Source organism: Trichomycterus rosablanca, chromosome 15 (assembly GCF_030014385.1).
Source record: "Trichomycterus rosablanca isolate fTriRos1 chromosome 15, fTriRos1.hap1, whole genome shotgun sequence".
NCBI classification, from domain to species: domain Eukaryota; kingdom Metazoa; phylum Chordata; class Actinopteri; order Siluriformes; family Trichomycteridae; genus Trichomycterus; species Trichomycterus rosablanca.
Genome location: NC_086002.1, coordinates 30,175,874 through 30,201,789, shown reverse-complemented (window position 1 = coordinate 30,201,789; position 25,916 = coordinate 30,175,874). Strand labels below are relative to the sequence as shown.

Sequence of the window (25,916 nt, the reverse complement as noted above, 5' to 3'; positions counted from 1 at the left end):
TCAAACTCGCCGTCAAAAGCCTGGTGACCAAGGGCACCCTGGTGCAGACCAAGGGCACCGGCGCTTCAGGCTCTTTCAAGCTCAACAAGAAGCAGACCGAGGTGAAGAAACCCGCGGCCAAAAAAGCCGCCGCTCCTAAAGTGAAAAAGGCCGCAAAGAAACCCGCCGCTGCAAAGAAGCCCAAGAAGGTAACAGCCAAGAAGCCCGCAGCTAAGAAGTCTCCCAAGAAGGTCAAGAAACCCGCTGCTGCTGCTAAGAAAGCCACCAAGAGCCCTAAGAAGCCGGCGACCCCCAAGAAGGCAGCCAAGAGTCCTAAAAAAGCCAAGGCAGCCAAACCCAAGACCGCTAAGCCTAAAGCGGCCAAGGCCAAAAGAGCTGCACCCAAGAAGAAGTAAACTTGTTCATGTTTTATTAACTTCGTTTTCTTAAAACGGCTCTTTTAAGAGCCACCTATATCCTCCCATAAAGAGTCGCGTTTCCTAAACACATACATACATATAAGCATGCATGCAAACATACAACTATTCATACATGCAACCATCCATACATACATATTTTGTGGAGAGAGTGATAAGCAAGGAGTTAAAAACACTAAGTATAACTGGTCCTGTTTTATGTGTAATAATGATTTTGTCACACATCCCCATAAAACTGTCCGTATAAATGTGTATATGTATGTGCACTCACGTATATGAGCTCCTTACATAATGTAATTGTTAGTGTAAATGTTATTGTGACATAATATAATGTAATTGTTGCTAAAAAGAAGCTTTTCTGTATCATACATTACACGGGCGGGAGAACGGAGGAGAAGAGAGGGGAGGAGGGGGGGGGGCAGTATGTGAGGGGGCGTGTATGTGTTTCCCTGAGACATGACGGCGCGTTTAGGATTGGCTCAGCTGTGCCGTCGCTCTAAGCCAATAGGAGAGAGCCAGTTTGCCTATATTACACCGTTTCGAGCTCTTTCTCAGTTTACTTCAGTTTTGTTCGACGAACACATCTGATCATCAAAATGAGTGGCCGAGGGAAGACCACCGGTAAGACTAGGGCTAAGGCCAAGACTCGTTCATCCCGTGCCGGCCTTCAGTTCCCCGTGGGCCGTGTTCACAGACTGCTACGTAAGGGAAATTACGCCGAGCGTGTGGGAGCTGGTGCTCCTGTCTACTTGGCTGCCGTGCTGGAGTATCTGACCGCTGAGATCCTCGAGTTGGCTGGTAACGCCGCCAGAGATAACAAGAAGTCTCGTATCATCCCTCGTCATCTGCAGTTGGCCGTGCGTAACGACGAGGAGTTGAACAGACTGCTTGGAGGTGTAACCATCGCTCAGGGCGGTGTGCTGCCTAACATCCAGGCTGTTCTGTTACCCAAGAAGACCGAGAAAGGAGCCAAGTCCAAGTAAAGTCGCTCTCGTGTTCTAACCAAAAGGCTCTTTTAAGAGCCACCCATTTCCACAGAAAAAGTGCAATTTCCCCAGATAATGTGTAAATAAATGTAATATCGTTTCATAGACTCACACGGCATAAACCACATGATTTATGACATGGTAAAATTAACAAATCAATATGTACGACTTATTTTTTCCCCATTTATCTATCTTTACATATATCCCTATATATGTATACATTAGCCAAGTTATAGATCACTTGCGGTAGCAAAACCAACAATATAGACGATTAAAAGTGGTGCAACAAACGTGTTTGTGTAATAAACATGGAACAAAAATAATAATAATGCTAATAATAATAAGGAAAATGAACGAAATATTCAATAATATATTTTTTAAAAAGTTATATACTTTAAATGCGATTGTAAGCTGTGTTCTAAAAGCACAAAGAAACAATGGAAAGTATTATTAATCCCGCCAACAGCATAGAAGAAATACTATGTTTTTTGAAACGAGGCAGCGGCAGAACGCCGACCAGTAAGTGACATTTGACGTAAGCACGATCGTCCAATGAGAAAAGAGCGTAATCAAGACGCCCAATGAGCGCGGAGCGGCTCTGGTACTTAAAAAGAGCGTGTTGGAGTAGTGAAGTGCAGAGTAGTGGTGTGCGATACTGCAAAATTTTATATCGATCCGATACCAAGTAAATACAGGGCCAGTATCGCCGATATCGATCCGATACTGATACTTTGTACTTACTTTCATGTAGGGTAGAGCAGTGTATCATGATTTATGAGGTGAATGTATCATCAATTTGCTTTGACTAATTAATGATTTTGTGTTTATTAGTTCATCATGTGCAGTGAAAACCCACTACAGTTTGTAGGTGAATAAAAAGTAATTTTATTAATGTAATAAACTTATGAAGTCTGGGGTTTTTGTTGAGAAACAATTATATAATAAGAAACATAATTCCCCCTCATTGTACACTCTGGCTTTTTGTAAAATAAAGTACAGAAAAAGTTCCGGGAGTCTCCCGCATATACATAGTGGCTCCCTGATTCTCACAAGTCAGATAAAATCTCCCGGAATCTACAACGAGCGGCCAAGAACGACACACTCACACACGCACACACACATGAAGGAGACACAGACTTTTTTACTACGACTGCGTATTAAATCCGTTATCTGATATACAATCTAGCGCACTGTGTAGGGAACATAAATCAATTGTCTAATATACTGTCTAGTGCAATAAGAAAGGAACATAAATCTATGATCAAAAATATAATCTAGTGCACTCTGTAGGGAACATAATTAATTATGTAATACACTATCTAGTGAACTGTGTAGGGAAAATAAACCAATTGTCTAATTCACTATTTAATACACTATCTAGTGCACTATGTAAGGAACATAAATCCGTTATCTGATATACAATTTAGTGCACTATGTAGGGAACATAAATTAATATCTAAAATACTATCTACGTAGTGCACTATGTAGGGAAGCGACTCCTTCAGCTTCCAACTGCTTGGATTGCTGAGTACTATCAACTTAGTGAATCGACTCTTTCGAGTCTAGGGACTCAATCGACTCAAAGAATAATTTGATTCATTTAAACTAGCAGACTCACTCGCTCTCCCGCTGTGAGCTTCTCAAACTAGAGGTGGGTGATACCGGGAATTTTGGTATCGATCCGATACCAAGTAAATGCAGGGCCAGTATCGCCGATATCGATACCGATACTTTTTAATATTTAAGCTTCATAGATCCAAACGATCCAAAAGACCTAGGATAGAATTTCGCCAAACATTGTACGTGACAACAAAATACTTTATTATCACAATCAACATTTTTGTTTAGAAACAATGGAACAGTAACAAAACAAGGTTTGCCTTAACATTAGGAAAATACCACCACAATACAAAAATAAAATAAAAATTCTCCCCTCACTAGACATCTTTTCTAGTTCTTTCTTTCTTTGTTTCTTTTTTCAAATAGAATTGTTCTTAGGAAAAACAATAAAAAAGAAGGAATTTTCTTCCTTTCAGTTCAATTCTGTTTTTTCCTAAATAAACAGAGTGTAAAAAAATATCACTCAACACAACTTAAAACAAAATCTCCTGAGGTAGAGGGCTGACAAACCACAATACAACAAAATTAACACACCACAACAAATACTGTAAACAGTTTCAAACTTATTCTGTTTTTCAAGTCGAACAATACAATAAAATAATACAAAAAATAAGGAATTTCTTCCCTTCAGTGCACTTCTCGACGTTTTTTCTTAGATAAAGAGTGTAAAAAAATATAACTTAAAGCTAATTAAAACAATCTTCTGAGGCTAGAGAGCTGACAAACCACAATACAGAAAAATTAACACACCACAACAAATATTGTAAACAGTTTCAAACTTGTTCTTTTTTTCAAGTCGAACAATACAAGAAAATAATACAAAGAATAAGGAATTTCTTCCCTTCAGTGCACTTCTGGCTTTAAACTAAATAAAAACAATAAGTGAAAATTAAATAAAGAAAGTGTAAATAGAGAATAGAGAAAGAATACAGCTACACTGTGGGCCCTCCCCCCGTTGAGAACAAAGGATTAGAGGTTTTTATTTAAGAACAGTATCATGTCTCTCTCCGTACTGTGACGTGTCGACTCGAGGGGCGACTGCAAGGGCTGAGTGGGCGGGCCAGGCTGAGCCTACCTGCATGGCTGTTTGGCTGGCGCCGCTGAGCCACGTGACGGTGCAACAACAAAAGACGAGAGGGGGGAGGGCTCTTACAGACAGAGAGACTTTGATGAATCCGCGTGCGCAGCAGTCAGTGCGTGCGGGAGAGAAAAAAAGCTTGAGTATCGATCTTTTTACACAAGTATTGCTCAATATCAATACTAGCGTTGGTATCGATATATCGATATTTGGATCGATCCGCCCACCTCTAGTGCAGAGTTCCAGACGCGATGGCAAGAACCAAGCAGACCGCTCGTAAGTCCACCGGTGGTAAGGCGCCGAGGAAGCAGCTCGCCACTAAGGCTGCCCGCAAGAGCGCCCCGGCTACCGGCGGTGTGAAGAAACCTCACCGTTACAGGCCAGGTACCGTGGCTCTGCGTGAAATCCGCCGTTATCAGAAGTCCACTGAGCTGCTCATCCGCAAGCTGCCCTTCCAGCGCCTGGTTAGAGAGATCGCTCAGGACTTTAAGACCGATCTGCGCTTCCAGAGTTCTGCCGTCATGGCTCTGCAGGAGGCCAGTGAGGCTTACCTGGTCGGTCTGTTCGAGGACACCAACCTGTGCGCCATCCATGCCAAGAGGGTGACCATCATGCCTAAGGACATCCAGCTGGCCCGCCGTATTCGCGGAGAGCGTGCTTAAACAAACCCACTCCATCCAGTTATCCCCAAAGGCTCTTTTAAGAGCCACTTACATGCTTCCACTGAAATGGGCATTTTTCATAACTTTTTCTTTTATTTATTTGTGTGCGTGTGTCGGTTCCGAATTATAAATTAATTATGTTTATCAGTTATAAATAGTAAAAACGGGTTACATAAGTACAGCAGATTAAAGGTTGTCAGGTGGCGTCTTATAACACATAATTATAATATTGTATTATAACATACTGATTAATAATTTTTATAGTGGTGTATGTTTACGGGGTTCTGTTAAGCATTAAGTTAGTACGAGTAATATAGTCGTTATGAGTAGTACAGTAAATTATTATTCAGAATAATGTATAAATGTCAATAATAAAATACTATTATAGGTAATTAACACAGCAATAACAATTTTGAACATACATACTGTAAAATATTAACTGTAAATAATCATAATTACTCATAATAATGCATTATTTCTATTATACATTGTTGTAATAATAGGATTATAGGCAGTAATAGTACTAGTAGCTGTAATTATAATGTTATGGAGAATCAATACACAATTAGTGGAGCGTGGCTCCCATCTCGTGGTTAAAATGTGACAACACAAACTAAATCTGTGTGTATGAGTATGTAAGTATGTGTTTTCGTCTGTATGTATAATATGTATTTTTATGTATAAATAAATATAAATATATATTAACTGTCCACTTGTCATAGACTAACATCTTTCAGTCTTACACATTTGTGCTGTAAGTTCTACAATTACACATTTATTTATTTTTTGTTTAATGTTTTCATTTTTTTATGTATTTATTCATTTTTTTATTTTACTCAGACATCTCTCTCTCTCTCACACACACACACACACACGACACAGGCACAGGCACACACACGAACTAACCAGCACAAGCATTGTCCATTTATATATTACACATTTCTAAACACAATTTTACCTTCACATTTTATTTACCTTAAAAAAGACACTTAGACCGATGCAGGTGAGTTAGACGTACATTTATTTACCCTAACGTGTCTCTAATGCTACTTCTACAGACACTGAAAAGTTTTTAAAGCATTTTGTTTAATTGACTCCAATTTTACTCTAAATTTTCTTATTTCAACTACCATTTTGATCATAAACTGAACCTTATCTCCTGATATAGATTGTATTGGCTACATTGTCATGTCTCTAATGGCTATTTGTCCCACCTAATTGTACAATATTAAAACTGAGACAAATATTGCGGATCTACTGCATTATAATAGGTTTTAGTGTTGTATAAAAGCCCGGTTGAATTTTTTTCTTTTTTATCCTGTTGGCAAAGCATTCCTAAAAACTGCATAGCGTACATCAGTTACAGTAATAGTTATGTGGAAAACATTGGATGGATCGTGAGCCGATTTACTGTGAAAAACAGTGGAGGCACTAGCACGTTCTATAAGATCTACTCCGAGCAGCTGCGGTCACAGTGGGCGGTCACTGCTTAACTCCGCCTCATCGTCTTCAAATAGGTCCGGTAGAAGGAAATAACAGGCTCACTGTGAACGCTCGTCCTGCATTGACTCGCTTTATCTCGACGAGAGCAGTAACGATGTCCGGAAGAGGAAAAGGCGGCAAAGGTCTTGGAAAAGGAGGCGCTAAGCGTCACCGCAAAGTTCTCCGTGATAACATCCAGGGTATTACTAAACCCGCCATCCGCCGTTTGGCTCGCCGTGGCGGTGTGAAGCGTATTTCCGGCTTGATCTACGAGGAGACCCGCGGTGTGCTCAAGGTTTTCCTTGAGAACGTCATCCGTGATGCCGTCACCTACACCGAGCACGCCAAGAGAAAGACCGTCACCGCAATGGACGTGGTGTACGCTCTGAAACGCCAGGGACGCACCCTGTACGGATTCGGGGGTTAAACGTTCAGATCTCCACGCTAACACAACGGCTCTTTTAAGAGCCACACATATTTACTACAAAAGAGAAATTCCTTCTTTATTATTAATATTGTTAATAGTAGTAGTACGTTCACTGATGCGTAGATTTGCAAATCACTTGTTTAGCCCCAAAAGCTTGAAAGCATAAGTAAAAATAACACATTCACTGATGCATTTTTTTTTATAAATTCACTTATGTAGCCCTAAAAGCTTGGAATTATCATTAGTAGTTTTAGTATTACGTTTACTATCAGATCTCTCGTTTAGCCTTCATACGGCGTGTTTGCATACTACCAATGTACAGCCATACTGTAGATTACACTACAATCATTAACACGATCTTTGTGTAAAATACAGTAAAACATTGTGCCCGAATGCTTCGGTTAAAAAACTAAACAACCAAAAAAATTAAATTGATCGATCTATGTATCTATAATATATATATATATACAGTATATATATATATATATATATATATATATTATATAAAATTTAATAAAATGTAACAAAATATTGCTATTGATTATTTTATATTCGGTTTTAAAACATGTATCGACCTCAGATTAAGCGGGAACAGACAACAAAGAACAGATTCTAGTGAATGGGGCAGAAGGGGGCGTGGAACGGTATGTTGTCTGTCCAATAGAAACCCAGGACCTTGGACCAATCAGAGTTACGTGTTTCATCTTGTCTTACTCAGCATGCAGGGTTAATAAAGCGGGCGTGTAGAGCGTCTATATTCACTAGCAGTTTGTTCAAGAGGAAACAGCAGCATCATGCCCGAACCAGCGAAGGCCGTACTATAACATAATACGTTTGGAAGTCCTTTTCTAGAATCTTATTTTTCCTTTGTATAAGTAGTGTACCTTTAGGTCCTACTTATTGGACTCTCCCCAACAAACATGGCCCCATTTGGGGCCCAACCTACCCAGGTCGGAAGATACTGGGTAAGGTTGAAATTTGTTGGGGAAGGGGAAGTACCGAATCGTAGCACAGTTGGAGCACATCTCATACGTTCTGAGTGGATAGAAGCTAAAGACATTTACTCTTTTATCACTTTACAAAATCAAAGAGAATATGAGCTGGTTTTCTACACGGAGCATATGTTGAAAAAGTTTTGCCAGCTATTCAATGCTTGGATTGGGGAAGGCTTTTGGAAAAACTGGAATATCACAAGCTCAGCTCCCCAAGATATTGTCCATATTATCATCAAGTTCTGGACTGGACGAATCGCCGATGAAGACGTAAATTGCTATATCAGAAGATACTGTGAGATTCTACAACCTCCGGATAAGCCAGTGGATCAGTTCGGAATATGGTATGGAGTAAGAAGATATAAAGTCAAGCTAAGAACGAACGAGAATGGAGAGATCCAGCAATTGCCCAACACTATAGCTATGGGTCCTTATGTAGGAAAGATTTCATACCCTGGACAAATTCAACGATGCTATATATGTAATTCCGCTCAACATCAGGTTAAGGATTGTGATAAAATCAAATGTTGGAAATGTGGACAGTTTGGACACAAAGCTAAAGATTGTGTAGCTGTGGAACAGTGCGGACTATGTGGACAAAGCGGTCATTCGTATTTCACGTGTCCTAAATCTTTCAGTAACCTTTTAAAGAAGGAAAGAAAACAAGCACAACCAAATCTACAAGATCCAGAACAAACTACACCTGAAACAAAAGATCCAGCTTGTGATAAACCTGACAACAACGACCAGCCACAACAAGAACAAGCGAATAAAGAATCCAACAGCAGTGAGGAAGAGTCATCCGGTTCAACAAGCAGCGATGAAGTGGATAGCAGTGATGAGGAAGACGACAGCGACAGCGAAAGCAGTGAGGCGACGGATATCGACATTACACCGGCACAAAGACAAGCGGATAACATCGAACAAACAACTACAACAGAACAATTAAAGAGAACTAATGAAAAAACGGAGGATATGGAAACAAATACTGAAACCAACATGGACAAATCACCGAACTTGGAGAGAAGATCGAACACTCAACAACCTGAGATCAAAACTGGAAAACGTATAAGATCCCCAACAGAGACAACAACCAAGAGACCAAAAGATAAGTGAGATGTTCACCCACTTATTTAATGTTTGGGGGGATTAATGTTATAACTTATAATGTAAGAGGAATACAAACGGAAAAAAATAGAACGGAAAAATTAGATAAGCTAAAACGGTTAAAGGCAGATATTTTATTTCTCCAGGAATTAAGATTAAAAACTCATGATGACATAAAAAACGTACAGCAAACATGGAATATAGGTGAATCTGTAATCTCTATAGGCGATGATTCAGCGGATGGTATTGGAATATTTTTTAAAACAAAACAGATAAACATTATTAAGAGAAGAGATTTAATACCAGGTCGACTTTTAGTGATAGATTGCATTTTAGAAAATCAAAAAATTAGGTTAATAAATATATACACAGCACAAGACAGTTTTAAAAAAATACAGCTATTTCAAAAAATGAGAGAATTGTTGCTTTGCAGTCATAACATTATCTTAGCGGGAGACTTCAATGTCATAACAGATAAGGAAGACAGAGTTGATGGATTACCTTTTAAGCTAACCAGAGCAGCAAAAGTATTAAAAGAAATATGTGATGAATGTGGAATGAAAGATGTTTTTAGGGCTTTACACCCTCATAAATCGGGTTTCACAAGATTTGATAGCAAGGCAAAAACGAGAATAGACAGAGTATATGTATCAAACCAAATAAAAGTTGAACAATATAAAACAGAATTGATAATAAATTCAGATCATTTAGCCGTAAATTGTAAAATTCTTTTAAATGCAAAAATTAGAAAAAACTATTGGAAATTAAATTTGAAATGCCTGAAAAATAAACCACTCGTAGATGAATTAAAAAAGGAGGTAAATATATGTAAAGATCTAGATGTTATCTCTAAATCGTATTTTGAATTGTGGCAAATCTTAAAAAATAGGCTTAAAAATATGCTGATTAGGAAATGTAAAGAACTAAATCAAAAAAGAAACCAGATATATGATGAATTACTTACAAATTATATAAAGAACAAAACAAAAATGAATAAAACGCCACAAGATTTAACAGAAATAGATGAACTTAAAGAAAAAATTGATAAACTGAACTGCGATTACCGCAACAGCTTAAAAGTAATGTGTGGCTATGAAGGGCCTGAGAATACTGATTGTAATATACATAATCTTATTAAGAAATATAAAGAACGTAAAGAAACAAAAAATGTTAAAGGAATACGGACAGGAAATAACTCAATAGTAACCAATGGAAAAGAAATAGCTGATGAAATTGTTAAATCATTTAAAGAAATGTATAAAAAAACAAGCACTAATGAGAGTGATGTAAATAATTTCTTAGGAGAAACGATCCAAGGTATAAATGTAAGTTTTAAGGAAATTGTTGGGAAAATCACCAAAGAAGAAGTTAGTAAAGCTATCGCTTCGTTAAACAAAGGAAAATCTCCAGGTTCCGACGGTTTTCCTGCTGAATTTTATTTGTTATTGTCTGATGATTTGTCTGATTTACTTACATCAGTTTTTAACCATGGAATAGAAACAATGGACATGTACGATAGTTTTTATGAAGGTATAGTAACATTAATCTTTAAAAAAGGTGATGAATATGATTTAAGTAATTGGAGACAAATAACTCTAATGAATGTGGAATATAAAATCTTTGCAAAAATTTTAATGAACAGGTTGCAGGTAATTTTAAATTCTATTATCGAACAAGAGCAAACATGTGCAATTAAAGGGAGAAACATGTGGGATAACTTATGTATTATTAGAGAAATTATTACATGCAAAGGCCTTAATGTACCTGGGTTTTTCATGATTGCATTGGACCAAAAAAGAGCATTCGACTTTCTATCAAGAGACTATCTGTGGAGAGTATTGCAATGGTATGGGTTTCCTGATGAATTTATAAATATGGTTAAACTGTTATATAAAGAATCAAAAGTAAGAGTAAATGTGAATGGGAACCTGACTGAAAGTTTTGATATATACACGGGAGTTAAGCAAGGATGTCCACTAAGTGCAGCTTTATATGTGATAGCGATTAGCCCTCTGTTGTTCAAAATTAAAAAAGATCAAATGTTATCAGGGGTTCAGGTTAACAATCAAATGAACAGATGTATAATATCAGCTTACGCAGATGACATAACTTTGTTCATAAAAAACCAAAGAGAATTAGATAGAATCAATGATCACTTTTTAAATTATGAGAAAGTATCTGGAGCAGTTTTGAATCAAAATAAAACAGAAGCAGTATGGATTGGTGACCCAAAGAGTAAACCAAGTCTTAGTATACAAGTAAAAGATGAAATCACAGTACTTGGTATACAAATAAGCAATGAAAATGCATTAGATAAAAATTGGAATAAGAAAATATTAGAAATTACTGAAGAGTCCAACAAATTAATGAATTGGAAAACAAGTTATGAAGCAAAAATAAATTTAATTAATGTCTTTATATTAGCAAAATTATTGTTTCTATCCATTGTATTTCCACCAACGCAAAATATAATAACAAAATTGAACAAAATTTGTATCAGAACAATATGGGGTAGAAACTTCGAAATAGTTAAAAGAGAATTCCTATATAAAGCTAAAAAGAATGGAGGACTAGAAGCAACTAATTTTGGAATAAAGCTTAAAATTAATTATTGCAAACATATTAGTTTAAGCTTAGCTCGAAAAGCAGCTTGGTTAGGGAATACTGATGAATGGGCCAAACTAAGAGGGAAGAAAAGGAAAGATGTCCCCTACTATAAACTGTTATATGGCGACTTTGTCGAAAAATATAGACTTTTGGAAATAAATTGGGTCACGCAGTCCAATAAAATAATTCATAAAGAAATTGCGAATTACACATATAATGGTATGATACAGTTTAAAGACTGCACAAAAGAGGAAAATGAAAATCTTATAGATTTATTACAAAATAAAATAATATCTAGAAAATTGAAAGATACAATGTGGTTGTCAGCCTTAGGTAGATTACCGGTGAGAGCAGTAGTAAAGTGGAGTTGTTTTGTTAAAACTAACTTATGTCCAATGCCAAATTGCAACGAAAACGAAACAGTTGGGCATTTACTAGTAGACTGTCAACGCTCCAGAGAAATTTGGAATTGTATTAAGGACTTGGGATTAGATATAGAACTGTCTAGGAAAAACGTCATTTATGGTGGCTTTAACCTTGATAAACTATGTGGGAAAAGACTTTTGTATTGGATTGTGATTGCTGTAGTGGTGAATCAAATATGGAAAACTCGATGTAAAATGACAACTGAAAATGTGTATATTGATTGTGAAGATGTAGTTAAACAATGTATGGCCAAATTAAAATGCATGAAAAAATGTAAAATGAAATCTAAACGCATGACAATTCCATGGGACCTTTTTAATGGACTTTAGACAAATAGTGTTCGAGTTTAATTAATTCTAAAAGAAAATGTAAATATTTGTATTATTACATGAAATGTATCAATTAATGTAATATTGCTGTACGTGTATGATGTAAACGATATTTGTAATGTGATATAAATTTGTACAATAAAGTTTATTTAAAAACCCGAAGGCCGCGCCCAAGAAGGGCTTCAAGAAAACCGTCCCCAAGACCGCCGGCAAAGGAGGCAAGAAGCGCAGAAAGTCCAGGAAGGAGAGCTACGCTATCTACGTGTACAAGGTCCTGAAACAGGTCCACCCTGATACCGGGATCTCCTCCAAGGCTATGGGCATCATGAACTCCTTCGTCAACGACATTTTCGAGCGTATCGCTGGTGAGTCCTCTCGTCTGGCTCACTACAACAAGCGCTCCACCATTACCTCCAGGGAGATCCAGACCGCCGTGCGCCTGCTGCTTCCCGGTGAGCTGGCCAAGCACGCCGTGTCCGAGGGTACCAAGGCCGTCACCAAGTACACCAGCTCCAAGTAAAGCGCCTTAGTCACTCTGGCAAACCAACGGTTCTTTTAAGAGCCACCCATCTTATCAAGTTAAGAGAATTTTCCTCTTTTTTTTTAATATTCTGTCTGAATATGTTATACACACTGTATCTAGCTAGTTTCCCATGTTTATAATACTTGATTTTTTTTTATTTACTTTTTAATATATTACTAGTTTTGGGCACTGCTGTTTTTCACGAGTTGTACATGACTCACTATGTGGTGAGTTTAGGAGATTACACAATAAAATATCACAGTAATCTTAAAAAAGATATTATAATACACTCAGAGCCGTAGGGAGAGAGTTGCTACACTCCTTGATCTCGCCAAACAAACCCGGCACTTTAAAAAAAAAAAAAAAAAAAAAACGATAACTAACTGTATTAGGCGTTTACAAAACTAACGAGAAAGTACTAAAATTATCGATAGAATAGCCTTCGTTTTCGTGTTTGTTATTTTATTTATGAGCATTGTAAGCTAAGCTATCTATTATGTTCTAAGGCCGATACGCTATTTACACTGTACTATCTATCATAATACAAGGACACTGAACAACATGCTACCCAAGAAAATCAATAACATATCTGAGGAAATAAAAGAGATAAAAAAATCTCTGCATTTTATGTCTGTGGAACTGAGTAAAGTGGTGAAACAGCAGAGCATGCTACTGGACTTAATGGATGAAGTTAAAGAGTTAAAGACCAGAGTTAAAGAAAAAGACAAAATCATTTATGGATTAGAACGAAGAATTGATGACCTGGAACAGTATACAAAGATGGAAGATTTAATAATAAGCGGACTGGAAATTTCACATAGATCCTACACCAGTGTAGCTGAATGCAAAGATGGTGAAGACGTCTCATCAGAGGAACTGCAATCTCTGGAATGGCAAGTTAAAAAGTTCTTTGAAAGTAAGAATATAAACTTACAAACTAACAATATTTCAGCTTGCCATACTCTGCCCAGACAAAAACAGCAAAACAAAGCCTGCCATAGTGGTCAGGTTTGTGAATAGAAAGCACAGGACTGAACTACTGAGGCAGGCGAAGAAGCTGAAGGGAACAGGAGTGTACATCAATGAGAATCTTACCAAAAAGAATGCAGATATTGCAAGACAAGCACGTATACTTAGAAAACAACATAAAATACAAGTCACATGGACTAGGAACTGTAAAGTGATGATACGGCTAAACGGAACACCGGAGGAAGCCAAAGTAATTATGACAAAAGGAACTGAAAGATTTGAACCCATACAAATGAAGAACTATATAAAGCTTCCACACAAACTATGGAGTGAGTATGATCATTTGAGTTTTAAAACATTTGATAAAACTGAACAAAAGATGTATGAGTTTGGAAATGACATTGATCCAGAAATCCATTTGAAAATGGAGAAAATGTCACAGACAGATTTAAACAACAAATCCCAAATCACCAAACACTTACAGAATTAGAAAAATTACAGAAAACGCTCGCCGCACAGTATGTGTCAACGCTACACCACCTGAGAGACAGTGGGTAACAAATTTGTGTGTACATACCCACACACACACCCACACACACACCTATATATGTTTATTAAGAACATTTTTATATCCTCTGTATATCGTTATGTAAATTAGACAAATAATTTTTTATTGTCTATTATTTTTGTTCTCTGTTCAGTTTTACTGTTTATAGTTTGTACTGCTTTGGCAATATTGTTTTCTACTGTCATGCCTACAGAGCTACTTGAATCTGAATCTACATACTACATAAATAACAGCAGTCAGAAACTGAGCATCATGTTAGGAGAGGAGAAGGAGAGAAGCACTGTAGCAGCTCAGTATGTTTCTGCCTGCAACAGTCTGAGAGACACGGACTGATGTGTGTCTCATGAAATAGTTTATATTATTATTAGGGCTGTCGTTAATCACGGTAATTAACGCGATTAAAGCGTTAAAAATTTTAATCGAGATAAAAAAAAAATAATCGATACATTTTTAATAATGAAAATTTTTTAATCAAACTATTTTTACTTAGCTGTTTGTGTCACGTAAATTTGCGTCTCTGTGGTAATTTGCGTTCCTTAAAAGTGCATGAAGCAGAACTCTGATGAACAGAACTTCTGATAGCTTCCCTACACACTCGCTCCCTGCGCACTATAGTACACTTAACATTCTTAAAGGGCCAGACACTAGATGTGTAATTCACATTACATGACAGGTGAGAGGAAACATTTTTAAGGAAAAATAGTTCTTGTGTGAATTACAAGGGCAGGAAAAACTACAGCAGATACAGAAGGTGCACCGGGGCCCATGGCAGGGGGGCCTCCACAACATTAACCTCTCACCTCACTACCACTGGCTGCACTCGCCAGGTCCTTATTATTATATTACAATATTTTTGTTAAGTAAAATAAAAAAAAACTGTGCATTAAAAATACCAGAGGCAGGAATTTGAACTTGAAGTGTAACTTCTGAGTGACTTTTAATTCATTCTGATCAGCTATCAGCAGATGCAATTTGTTGAGGGGGCCCAACATTTTTTTTTTGCACTGAAGCCCATGAGCTCCTAGTTACACCACTGGTGTTGCATCTAGAAATGGTTCATATTATGAGCGCCTGTTTTCAGTGGCAGGGTTATGAACAGGTAAAGATCCTCACTTTTACCAGTTCATGTAAACAGACTCATTTTAAAAAACTGGCTGAAATATGGTAACTGTCAACAACTTCATTTCAGTAGCAGTATTATACACATTTTGCACTTACGGCTGCTATTCTGTGGACTGTTACCAGTTTTGTGGACAGTTTATTGTTCAACAGTCTTAAAAAAAAAATGTAAAAAAATTAAATGGTATCTTTTGTTGAGTTTTTATTACACAATATTTACTCTGACCTTTTTTAATCCTGCACCTGAAAAATGACCCAAAGTATAAAAAAAACTCAAACCAATACTAGAACTAATAAAAGCTAAACTAAAACATTAGCATAAACTAAAGCATTAAACATAATAAAAACTAATAAAAAAACTAGCAAACCCACTTTAAAACCTAAATTAGAGAAAATAAAGTCAAAACGAAATAAAACTAAACTATAATGAAAAATCCAAAACTGTTATAACCTTGATTTCTACATGTAATACATTAATGAATTCATTATAAATATGCATAAGTTCATTTTGTCTAATGTAAAAGGTGGAGAAGCTACAGAAACCATGTAGTTGAGTTATAGTAGAGATATCCAAGGTAAAATATTACTCCAGTAAAAGTAGTAAAAAAAAAAAAAAAAAAAAAGTTACAACAGTTCCCTATGGGAGTGTCGCCACTCTTTTTTCTCTACCGCTAAATTGTTCCACAATCGATTTGATGTTTTTTTTTTTCTGTAAATAAAGTTAATTTTAAACATTTTGCAGTTTTAAACATGTTAAAAAAAGAAATTCAACAGGACTTATATGCAACCCTAAACCCTATTACAATGTACTACAACCCCTGGCAAAAATTATGGAATCACCACTCTTGGAAGATGTTCTGTCAATTGTTTAATTTTGTAGAAAAAAAATAAATCACAGACATGCCACAAAACTATCATTTTTCAAAATGTCAACCTTCTGGCATCAAGAAACAATAAAAAAAAGAAACAAATATAATAGTTGTGGTCAGTCACAATTGCTTTTTTTAGATCAAGTAGAGGAAAAAAATATGGAATTATTCAAATCTGAGGAAAAAATTATGGAATCACTCTGTAATTTGCAGTTTAAAAACAAAACATCTGCAGCAGATTAGATTTGCTAATTATTCTTCAGTTTAAAAAGAGTGCTTACACCTCGGAGAGCTGTTGCACAAAGCAGATTGTCATGAATCATGGTTCCAACACAAGATATGTCAGTTGAAACAAGGATTATAAAACTCCTTCAAGAAGATAAATCATTGTGGAATGTCGCAAAAGATGTTGGTTGTTCCCAGTAAGCTGTGTTTAAAATCTGGACCAAGTACAAACAAAATAGGAAGGTTGTAAAAGGGAAGCATACTGGTAGACCAAGTAAGACATCAAAGCATCAAGATAGAAAACTTAAAGCAATATGTCTTGAAAACAGAAAATGCACAACAAAACAAATGAGAAACAAGTGGCCGGAAAGTGGAGTCAATGTCTGTGACTGAACTGTAAGAAATCACCTAAAAGAAATGGGATTTACATACAGAAAAGCCAAACAAAAGCCATCATTAACACCTAAAAAGAAAAGAACAAGATTAAAGTAGGCTAAAGAAAAGCAATCGTGGACTGTGGGTGACTGGATATAAGTGATCTTCAGTGATGAATCACGAATCTGCATTGGGCAAGGTGATGATGCTGGAACTTTTGTTTGGTGTCTGTCCTATGAAATTTATGAAGATAACTGCCTAAAGAAAACATGTTAATTTCCACAGTTGTTGATGATATGGGCCTGCATGTCGGGTAAAGGCACAGGGGAGATGGTCTTCAATAAATGCCAAAGTCCACATTGAAATTTTGGACGCTTTTCTTATTCCATCAGTTGAAAGGATGTTTGGTGATGATGACTTAATTTTTCAAGATGATAATGCATCTTGCCATAGGACAAAGGACGTGAAAACTTTCCTTCAAGAAAACATATAATGTCAATGGCATGGCCTGCAAATAGTCCGGATCTCAATCCATTTGAAAATCTCTGGTGGAAATTGAAGAAAATGGTCAATGACAAGGTTCCAACCTGCAAAGCTGATCTGGCAACAGCAATAAGAGACAGTTGAAGGCAGATTGATGAAGAATACTGTTTGTCATTAGTTAACGCCATGCCTCAGAGAGTTTAAACCATTATAAAAGCCAGAGGTGGTGCAACAAAGTAATAATGGAGCAGTGTTTTCTAATGATTCCATAATTTTTTCCTCAGATTTGAGTGATTCCATATTTTTTTCCTCTACTTGATCTAAAAAAAAAAGCAATTGTGACTGACAACAACTATTATATTTGTTTCTTTTTTTTTATTGTTTCTTAATGCCAGAAGGTTGACATTTTGAAAAATGATAGTTTTGTGGCATGTCTGTGATTCATTTTTTTTCTACAAAATTAAACAATTGACAGAACATCTTCCAAGAGTGGTGATTCCATAATTTTTGCCAGGGGTTTCATAATCACCATATTTGTCGCATTTTTTAATACTGTACACTTAGGTGGGACAGATAGCCATTAGAGACATGACAATGTAACCCAAAAAAAAACCCATACTAGGATATGAGACAGAGTGGGAGAACAGAGCAGTGTATGATAAAAAAATCATATTAAGTCAAATCAGTACAGTTGTAGTGAAATTGAAATAAAACAATCAAATAGCTTTAGAAACCTTTCAGTGCTTGTGAAAGTAGCATTAGAGACACGTTAGGATAAAAAAAAAAAAAAAACATCTAAAACACCTGCAGTGGTGTAGGAGGAGGTGTAGGGTGAATAAAACATGTGGGTAAAAATGTGTTTAGGAGAGTGAGAGAGTGAGAGTGAGTGAGAGTGAGAGAGTGAGAATGAGAGTGAGAGAGAGAGAGAGAGAGAGAGAGAGAGAGAGAGAGAGAGAGAGAGAGATCAGAATAATATATTAATATCAATAATTAAATACTATTCTAAGTACTGAACACAGGGTACTTACAGGCATTTTAGGACAGACATATTGTAAAATATTAACTGTAAATAATCATAATTACTCATAATAATCAAAAAAAAAATTCTATTATAGTTGTTTTCGTAATAAAATTATTATTGGTGAAGGTAGTTGTAGTAGTAACTTATAATATAACTAGTTACTTATAATGTTATGGAAAACCAATAGACAATTAGTGGAGCGTGGCTCCCATCTGGTGGCCAAAATGTGAAAACACACGAACAAAATGTCATGTAGCTGTTACGTTCATACATTTACATTTTCAGCATTTAGCAGACGCTTTTATCCAAAGCGACTTAAAGTACTGTGACAGTATACAATCTAAGCAATCGAGGGTTAAGGGCCTTGCTCAAGGGCCCAACAGTGGCAACCTGGCAGTGGCGGGGCTTGAAACGGCAACCTTCTAATTACTGGTCCAGTACCTTAACCGCTAGGCTACAACTGCCCTACACATGTACTGTATATGTGTTTTCTTTTATGTATGTATTTTTTTATGTATTTGTGTGTGTGTGTGTGTGTGAGTGTGTATACATACATTTTACTCAAACACACAGATACTACTAAGAAACAAAAGTGCTGTAAGAACTGGTGACAAACATACACAATACACAACACAGAATTGCAGAACTGCAGTCTGAGTCCAACACTGTTTAATATCTACATAAATGAATTAGTGTGCAGCCCCCGGACTCACTCTGCAGGACGGGGAAGTAAAATTTCTACTCTATGCAGCTGCACCTTGACCTGTTGGAGCAGTACTGCCAGAACTGGGCCCTAGCAGTAAATCTGAAGAAAACAAAAATGATGGTGTTCCAAAAACAAACCTAGATGTCAGGAATACATGGCACCAGTTTACCATGGACAGCACTGCCCTGGAGCACACAATGCAGTACACTTACCTTGGTCTCATCATTACATTTACATTTTCAGCATTTAGCAGACGCGTTTATCCAAAGCAACGTACAGTACAGTTACTGTGTACAATCTGAGCAATTGAGGGTTAAGGACCTTGCTCAAGGGCCCAACAGCAGCAACCTGTCAGTGGTGGGGCTTGAACCAGCAACCTTCTGATTACTAGTCCAGTACCCTAACCACTAGGCCACGGCTGTACTCATTACTGCATCAGGGAGTTTCAGCATGGCAGTGAATGCACTAAAGGAAAAAGCCGGCAGAGGCCTGTACGCAATCAGTAGGAGATTTTACAACATTGACATTCTCACCTCAATGAAGTAAATTATTTGTTAGTCTGATACAGCCCGTTGTACTGTATAGATCACATAGATCACAGCACTGTCCAACAGCTCATAGCTAACAGTAAGAACAGGTATCTAGAACACTGGGAGAACCAAATCCAATCTCACAGTAGACTAGAATACCATCGTGAAATAAAAAGTAAATATAAACTGGAGCCACATCTTACAGTGGAGACAGAGATGCACTTCCTTCTTCACTGCCAAAAATTCAAACCAACACAAGAAAATGTCACAGACAGATTTAAACAACAAATCCCAAATTACCAAACACTTACAGAATTAGAAAAATTACAGAAAACGCTTGCCGCACACTGTCAGCGCTACACCACCTGAGAGACAGTGGGTAACAAATTTGTGTACACACACACCTATATATGTTTATTAAGAACATTTTTATATCCTCTGTATATCTTTATGTAAATTAGACAAATTATTTTTTTATTGTCTATTATTTGTGTGTTCTCTGTTCAGTTTTACTGTTTATAGTTTGTACTGCTTTGGCAATATTATTTTCTACTGTCATGCCTATAGAGCTACTTGAATCTGAATCTACATATTACATAAATAACAGCAGTCAGAAACTGAGCATCATGTTAGGAGAGGAGAAGGAGAGCAGCACTGTAGCAGCTCAGTATGTATCTGCCTGCAACAGTCTGAGAGACACGGACTGATACACCCGAACAGAGGAACAGTCTGAATTAACCCACAAAGAGAAAGTGTTCCATATATACATGTCTTTTATTTTATTACTTTTTATTGTTTTAATTTATATTTCCTTTTTTCCCTGTATATACATTCATATTCTGTCTTTTCAATGCTTTAGCAATACTGTAAGTACTACAACATCATACTAATTAAGCTCTTTGAATAAAATAGAGAGAGAAAAAACAGATATAGAGATAAAGTTTTTTTTTTTTTATTGTTGTATGGTTATTTATAATTAATATATATATACATATACACAGTACAGGCCAAAAGTTTGGACACACCTTCTCATTCCTGTGGTTTTTCTTAATTTTTTTAAATTTTCTACATTGTAGATTAATACTAAAGATATCCAAACTATGAAGGAACACATATGGAATTATGTAGTAAACAAAAAAGTGTTAAACAAACCAGAATATGTTTTATATTTTAGATTCTTTAAAGTAGCCATCTTTTGCTTTAATGACAGATTTGCACACTCTTTGAAATTTTCTCAACCAGCTTTATTAGGTATCGACCTGGAACGGTTTTCAATGAATGTTTGTGCCTTGTCTAGAGTGAATTTTTGGAATTTGTTGCTTTTTTAATGTGTTTGAGACCATCAGTTGGGTTGTGCAGAGGTAGAGTTGGTAAAATATAAAACATATTCTGGTTTGTTTAACACTTTTTTGGTTCACTACATAATTCTTTATAGTTTGGATGTCTTCAGTATTAATCTACAATGTAGAAAATAAAAATAATCAAGAAAAAACATTGAAGAGAAGGTGTGTCCAAACTTATGGCTGGTGTGTCCAAACTTTTGGCCGCAAGTGTCTCTGGGTAACGCTCGCTCCGTGGCAGTCAGGGCCCAAAAACAGTAATATATTAATTAATAAATAAAAGAAAGAAAAGAGTCAAGTATTACAAACATGGGAAACTAGCTAGATAAAGTGGGTATAACATATTCAGATATAATATTTAAAAAGAGGAAAATTCTCCTAACTTGATAAGATGGGTGGCTCTTAAAAGAGCCGTTGGTTTGCCAGAGCGACTAAGGCGCTTTACTTGGAGCTGGTGTACTTGGTGACGGCCTTGGTACCCTCGGACACGGCGTGCTTGGCCAGCTCACCGGGAAGCAGCAGGCGCACGGCGGTCTGGATCTCCCTGGAGGTAATGGTGGAGCGCTTGTTGTAGTGAGCCAGACGAGAGGACTCACCAGCGATACGCTCGAAAATGTCGTTGACGAAGGAGTTCATGATGCCCATAGCCTTGGAGGAGATCCCGGTATCAGGGTGGACCTGTTTCAGGACCTTGTACACGTAGATAGCGTAGCTCTCCTTCCTGGACTTTCTGCGCTTCTTGCCTCCTTTGCCGGCGGTCTTGGGGACGGTTTTCTTGGAGCCCTTCTTGGGCGCGGCCTTCGGGTTTTTAAATAAACTTTATTGTACAAATTTATATCACATTACAAATATCGTTTACATCATACACGTACAGCAATATTACATTAATTGATACATTTCATGTAATAATACAAATATTTACATTTTCTTTTAGAATTAATTAAACTCGAACACTATTTGTCTAAAGTCCATTAAAAAGGTCCCATGGAATTGTCATGCGTTTAGATTTCATTTTACATTTTTTCATGCATTTTAATTTGGCCATACATTGTTTAACTACATCTTCACAATCAATATACACATTTTCAGTTGTCATTTTACATCGAGTTTTCCATATTTGATTCACCACTACAGCAATCACAATCCAATACAAAAGTCTTTTCCCACATAGTTTATCAAGGTTAAAGCCACCATAAATGACGTTTTTCCTAGACAGTTCTATATCTAATCCCAAGTCCTTAATACAATTCCAAATTTCTCTGGAGCGTTGACAGTCTACTAGTAAATGCCCAACTGTTTCGTTTTCGTTGCAATTTGGCATTGGACATAAGTTAGTTTTAACAAAACAACTCCACTTTACTACTGCTCTCACCGGTAATCTACCTAAGGCTGACAACCACATTGTATCTTTCAATTTTCTAGATATTATTTTATTTTGTAATAAATCTATAAGATTTTCATTTTCCTCTTTTGTGCAGTCTTTAAACTGTATCATACCATTATATGTGTAATTCGCAATTTCTTTATGAATTATTTTATTGGACTGCGTGACCCAATTTATTTCCAAAAGTCTATATTTTTCGACAAAGTCGCCATATAACAGTTTATAGTAGGGGACATCTTTCCTTTTCTTCCCTCTTAGTTTGGCCCATTCATCAGTATTCCCTAACCAAGCTGCTTTTCGAGCTAAGCTTAAACTAATATGTTTGCAATAATTAATTTTAAGCTTTATTCCAAAATTAGTTGCTTCTAGTCCTCCATTCTTTTTAGCTTTATATAGGAATTCTCTTTTAACTATTTCGAAGTTTCTACCCCATATTGTTCTGATACAAATTTTGTTCAATTTTGTTATTATATTTTGCGTTGGTGGAAATACAATGGATAGAAACAATAATTTTGCTAATATAAAGACATTAATTAAATTTATTTTTGCTTCATAACTTGTTTTCCAATTCATTAATTTGTTGGACTCTTCAGTAATTTCTAATATTTTCTTATTCCAATTTTTATCTAATGCATTTTCATTGCTTATTTGTATACCAAGTACTGTGATTTCATCTTTTACTTGTATACTAAGACTTGGTTTACTCTTTGGGTCACCAATCCATACTGCTTCTGTTTTATTTTGATTCAAAACTGCTCCAGATACTTTCTCATAATTTAAAAAGTGATCATTGATTCTATCTAATTCTCTTTGGTTTTTTATGAACAAAGTTATGTCATCTGCGTAAGCTGATATTATACATCTGTTCATTTGATTGTTAACCTGAACCCCTGATAACATTTGATCTTTTTTAATTTTGAACAACAGAGGGCTAATCGCTATCACATATAAAGCTGCACTTAGTGGACATCCTTGCTTAACTCCCGTGTATATATCAAAACTTTCAGTCAGGTTCCCATTCACATTTACTCTTACTTTTGATTCTTTATATAACAGTTTAACCATATTTATAAATTCATCAGGAAACCCATACCATTGCAATACTCTCCACAGATAGTCTCTTGATAGAAAGTCGAATGCTCTTTTTTGGTCCAATGCAATCATGAAAAACCCAGGTACATTAAGGCCTTTGCATGTAATAATTTCTCTAATAATACATAAGTTATCCCACATGTTTCTCCCTTTAATTGCACATGTTTGCTCTTGTTCGATAATAGAATTTAAAATTACCTGCAACCTGTTCATTAAAATTTTTGCAAAGATTTTATATTCCACATTCATTAGAGTTATTTGTCTCCAATTACTTAAATCATATTCATCACCTTTTTTAAAGATTAATGTTACTATACCTTCATAAAAACTATCGTACATGTCCATTGTTTCTATTCCATGGTTAAAAACTGATGTAAGTAAATCAGACAAATCATCAGACAATAACAAATAAAATTCAGCAGGAAAACCGTCGGAACCTGGAGATTTTCCTTTGTTTAACGAAGCGATAGCTTTACTAACTTCTTCTTTGGTGATTTTCCCAACAATTTCCTTAAAACTTACATTTATACCTTGGATCGTTTCTCCTAAGAAATTATTTACATCACTCTCATTAGTGCTTGTTTTTTTATACATTTCTTTAAATGATTTAACAATTTCATCAGCTATTTCTTTTCCATTGGTTACTATTGAGTTATTTCCTGTCCGTATTCCTTTAACATTTTTTGTTTCTTTACGTTCTTTATATTTCTTAATAAGATTATGTATATTACAATCAGTATTCTCAGGCCCTTCATAGCCACACATTACTTTTAAGCTGTTGCGGTAATCGCAGTTCAGTTTATCAATTTTTTCTTTAAGTTCATCTATTTCTGTTAAATCTTGTGGCGTTTTATTCATTTTTGTTTTGTTCTTTATATAATTTGTAAGTAATTCATCATATATCTGGTTTCTTTTTTGATTTAGTTCTTTACATTTCCTAATCAGCATATTTTTAAGCCTATTTTTTAAGATTTGCCACAATTCAAAATACGATTTAGAGATAACATCTAGATCTTTACATATATTTACCTCCTTTTTTAATTCATCTACGAGTGGTTTATTTTTCAGGCATTTCAAATTTAATTTCCAATAGTTTTTTCTAATTTTTGCATTTAAAAGAATTTTACAATTTACGGCTAAATGATCTGAATTTATTATCAATTCTGTTTTATATTGTTCAACTTTTATTTGGTTTGATACATATACTCTGTCTATTCTCGTTTTTGCCTTGCTATCAAATCTTGTGAAACCCGATTTATGAGGGTGTAAAGCCCTAAAAACATCTTTCATTCCACATTCATCACATATTTCTTTTAATACTTTTGCTGCTCTGGTTAGCTTAAAAGGTAATCCATCAACTCTGTCTTCCTTATCTGTTATGACATTGAAGTCTCCCGCTAAGATAATGTTATGACTGCAAAGCAACAATTCTCTCATTTTTTGAAATAGCTGTATTTTTTTAAAACTGTCTTGTGCTGTGTATATATTTATTAACCTAATTTTTTGATTTTCTAAAATGCAATCTATCACTAAAAGTCGACCTGGTATTAAATCTCTTCTCTTAATAATGTTTATCTGTTTTGTTTTAAAAAATATTCCAATACCATCCGCTGAATCATCGCCTATAGAGATTACAGATTCACCTATATTCCATGTTTGCTGTACGTTTTTTATGTCATCATGAGTTTTTAATCTTAATTCCTGGAGAAATAAAATATCTGCCTTTAACCGTTTTAGCTTATCTAATTTTTCCGTTCTATTTTTTTCCGTTTGTATTCCTCTTACATTATAAGTTATAACATTAATCCCCCCAAACATTAAATAAGTGGGTGAACATCTCACTTATCTTTTGGTCTCTTGGTTGTTGTCTCTGTTGGGGATCTTATACGTTTTCCAGTTTTGATCTCAGGTTGTTGAGTGTTCGATCTTCTCTCCAAGTTCGGTGATTTGTCCATGTTGGTTTCAGTATTTGTTTCCATATCCTCCGTTTTTTCATTAGTTCTCTTTAATTGTTCTGTTGTAGTTGTTTGTTCGATGTTATCCGCTTGTCTTTGTGCCGGTGTAATGTCGATATCCGTCGCCTCACTGCTTTCGCTGTCGCTGTCGTCTTCCTCATCACTGCTATCCACTTCATCGCTGCTTGTTGAACCGGATGACTCTTCCTCACTGCTGTTGGATTCTTTATTCGCTTGTTCTTGTTGTGGCTGGTCGTTGTTGTCAGGTTTATCACAAGCTGGATCTTTTGTTTCAGGTGTAGTTTGTTCTGGATCTTGTAGATTTGGTTGTGCTTGTTTTCTTTCCTTCTTTAAAAGGTTACTGAAAGATTTAGGACACGTGAAATACGAATGACCGCTTTGTCCACATAGTCCGCACTGTTCCACAGCTACACAATCTTTAGCTTTGTGTCCAAACTGTCCACATTTCCAACATTTGATTTTATCACAATCCTTAACCTGATGTTGAGCGGAATTACATATATAGCATCGTTGAATTTGTCCAGGGTATGAAATCTTTCCTACATAAGGACCCATAGCTATAGTGTTGGGCAATTGCTGGATCTCTCCATTCTCGTTCGTTCTT

The 25,916-nt window shown here is 36.0% G+C and overlaps 3 protein-coding genes and 1 pseudogene across 3 annotated transcripts in view; all 4 read left to right on the top strand.

Annotated features, from left to right (window-relative positions):
- Positions 1–1,406, top strand: part of LOC134329357 (uncharacterized) — a 29,399-nt gene extending 27,993 nt beyond the window's left edge. Inside the window, exon 2 of the mRNA XM_063010596.1 lies at positions 982–1,406. Coding sequence (XP_062866666.1) covers positions 982–1,399 — 418 coding nt within the window. The 3' untranslated portion in view covers positions 1,400–1,406. The remainder of the gene's footprint in view (positions 1–981) is intronic.
- Positions 1–25,916, top strand: part of LOC134328691 (NACHT, LRR and PYD domains-containing protein 3-like) — a 1,194,473-nt pseudogene that overhangs the window by 987,089 nt on the left and 181,468 nt on the right.
- Positions 4,352–4,785, top strand: LOC134329508 (histone H3). Its single transcript, XM_063010793.1, has one exon. It carries the CDS (start codon positions 4,352–4,354, stop codon positions 4,760–4,762), a length of 411 nt encoding a protein of 136 aa, XP_062866863.1. The 3' UTR covers positions 4,763–4,785.
- LOC134329506 (uncharacterized) lies at positions 8,010–12,675 on the top strand. The gene is made up of 3 exons (XM_063010792.1): positions 8,010–8,014; positions 8,302–8,775; positions 12,277–12,675. The coding sequence occupies exons 1-3, from the start codon at positions 8,010–8,012 to the stop codon at positions 12,650–12,652; spliced, it is 855 nt and encodes a 284-aa protein (XP_062866862.1). The 3' UTR covers positions 12,653–12,675.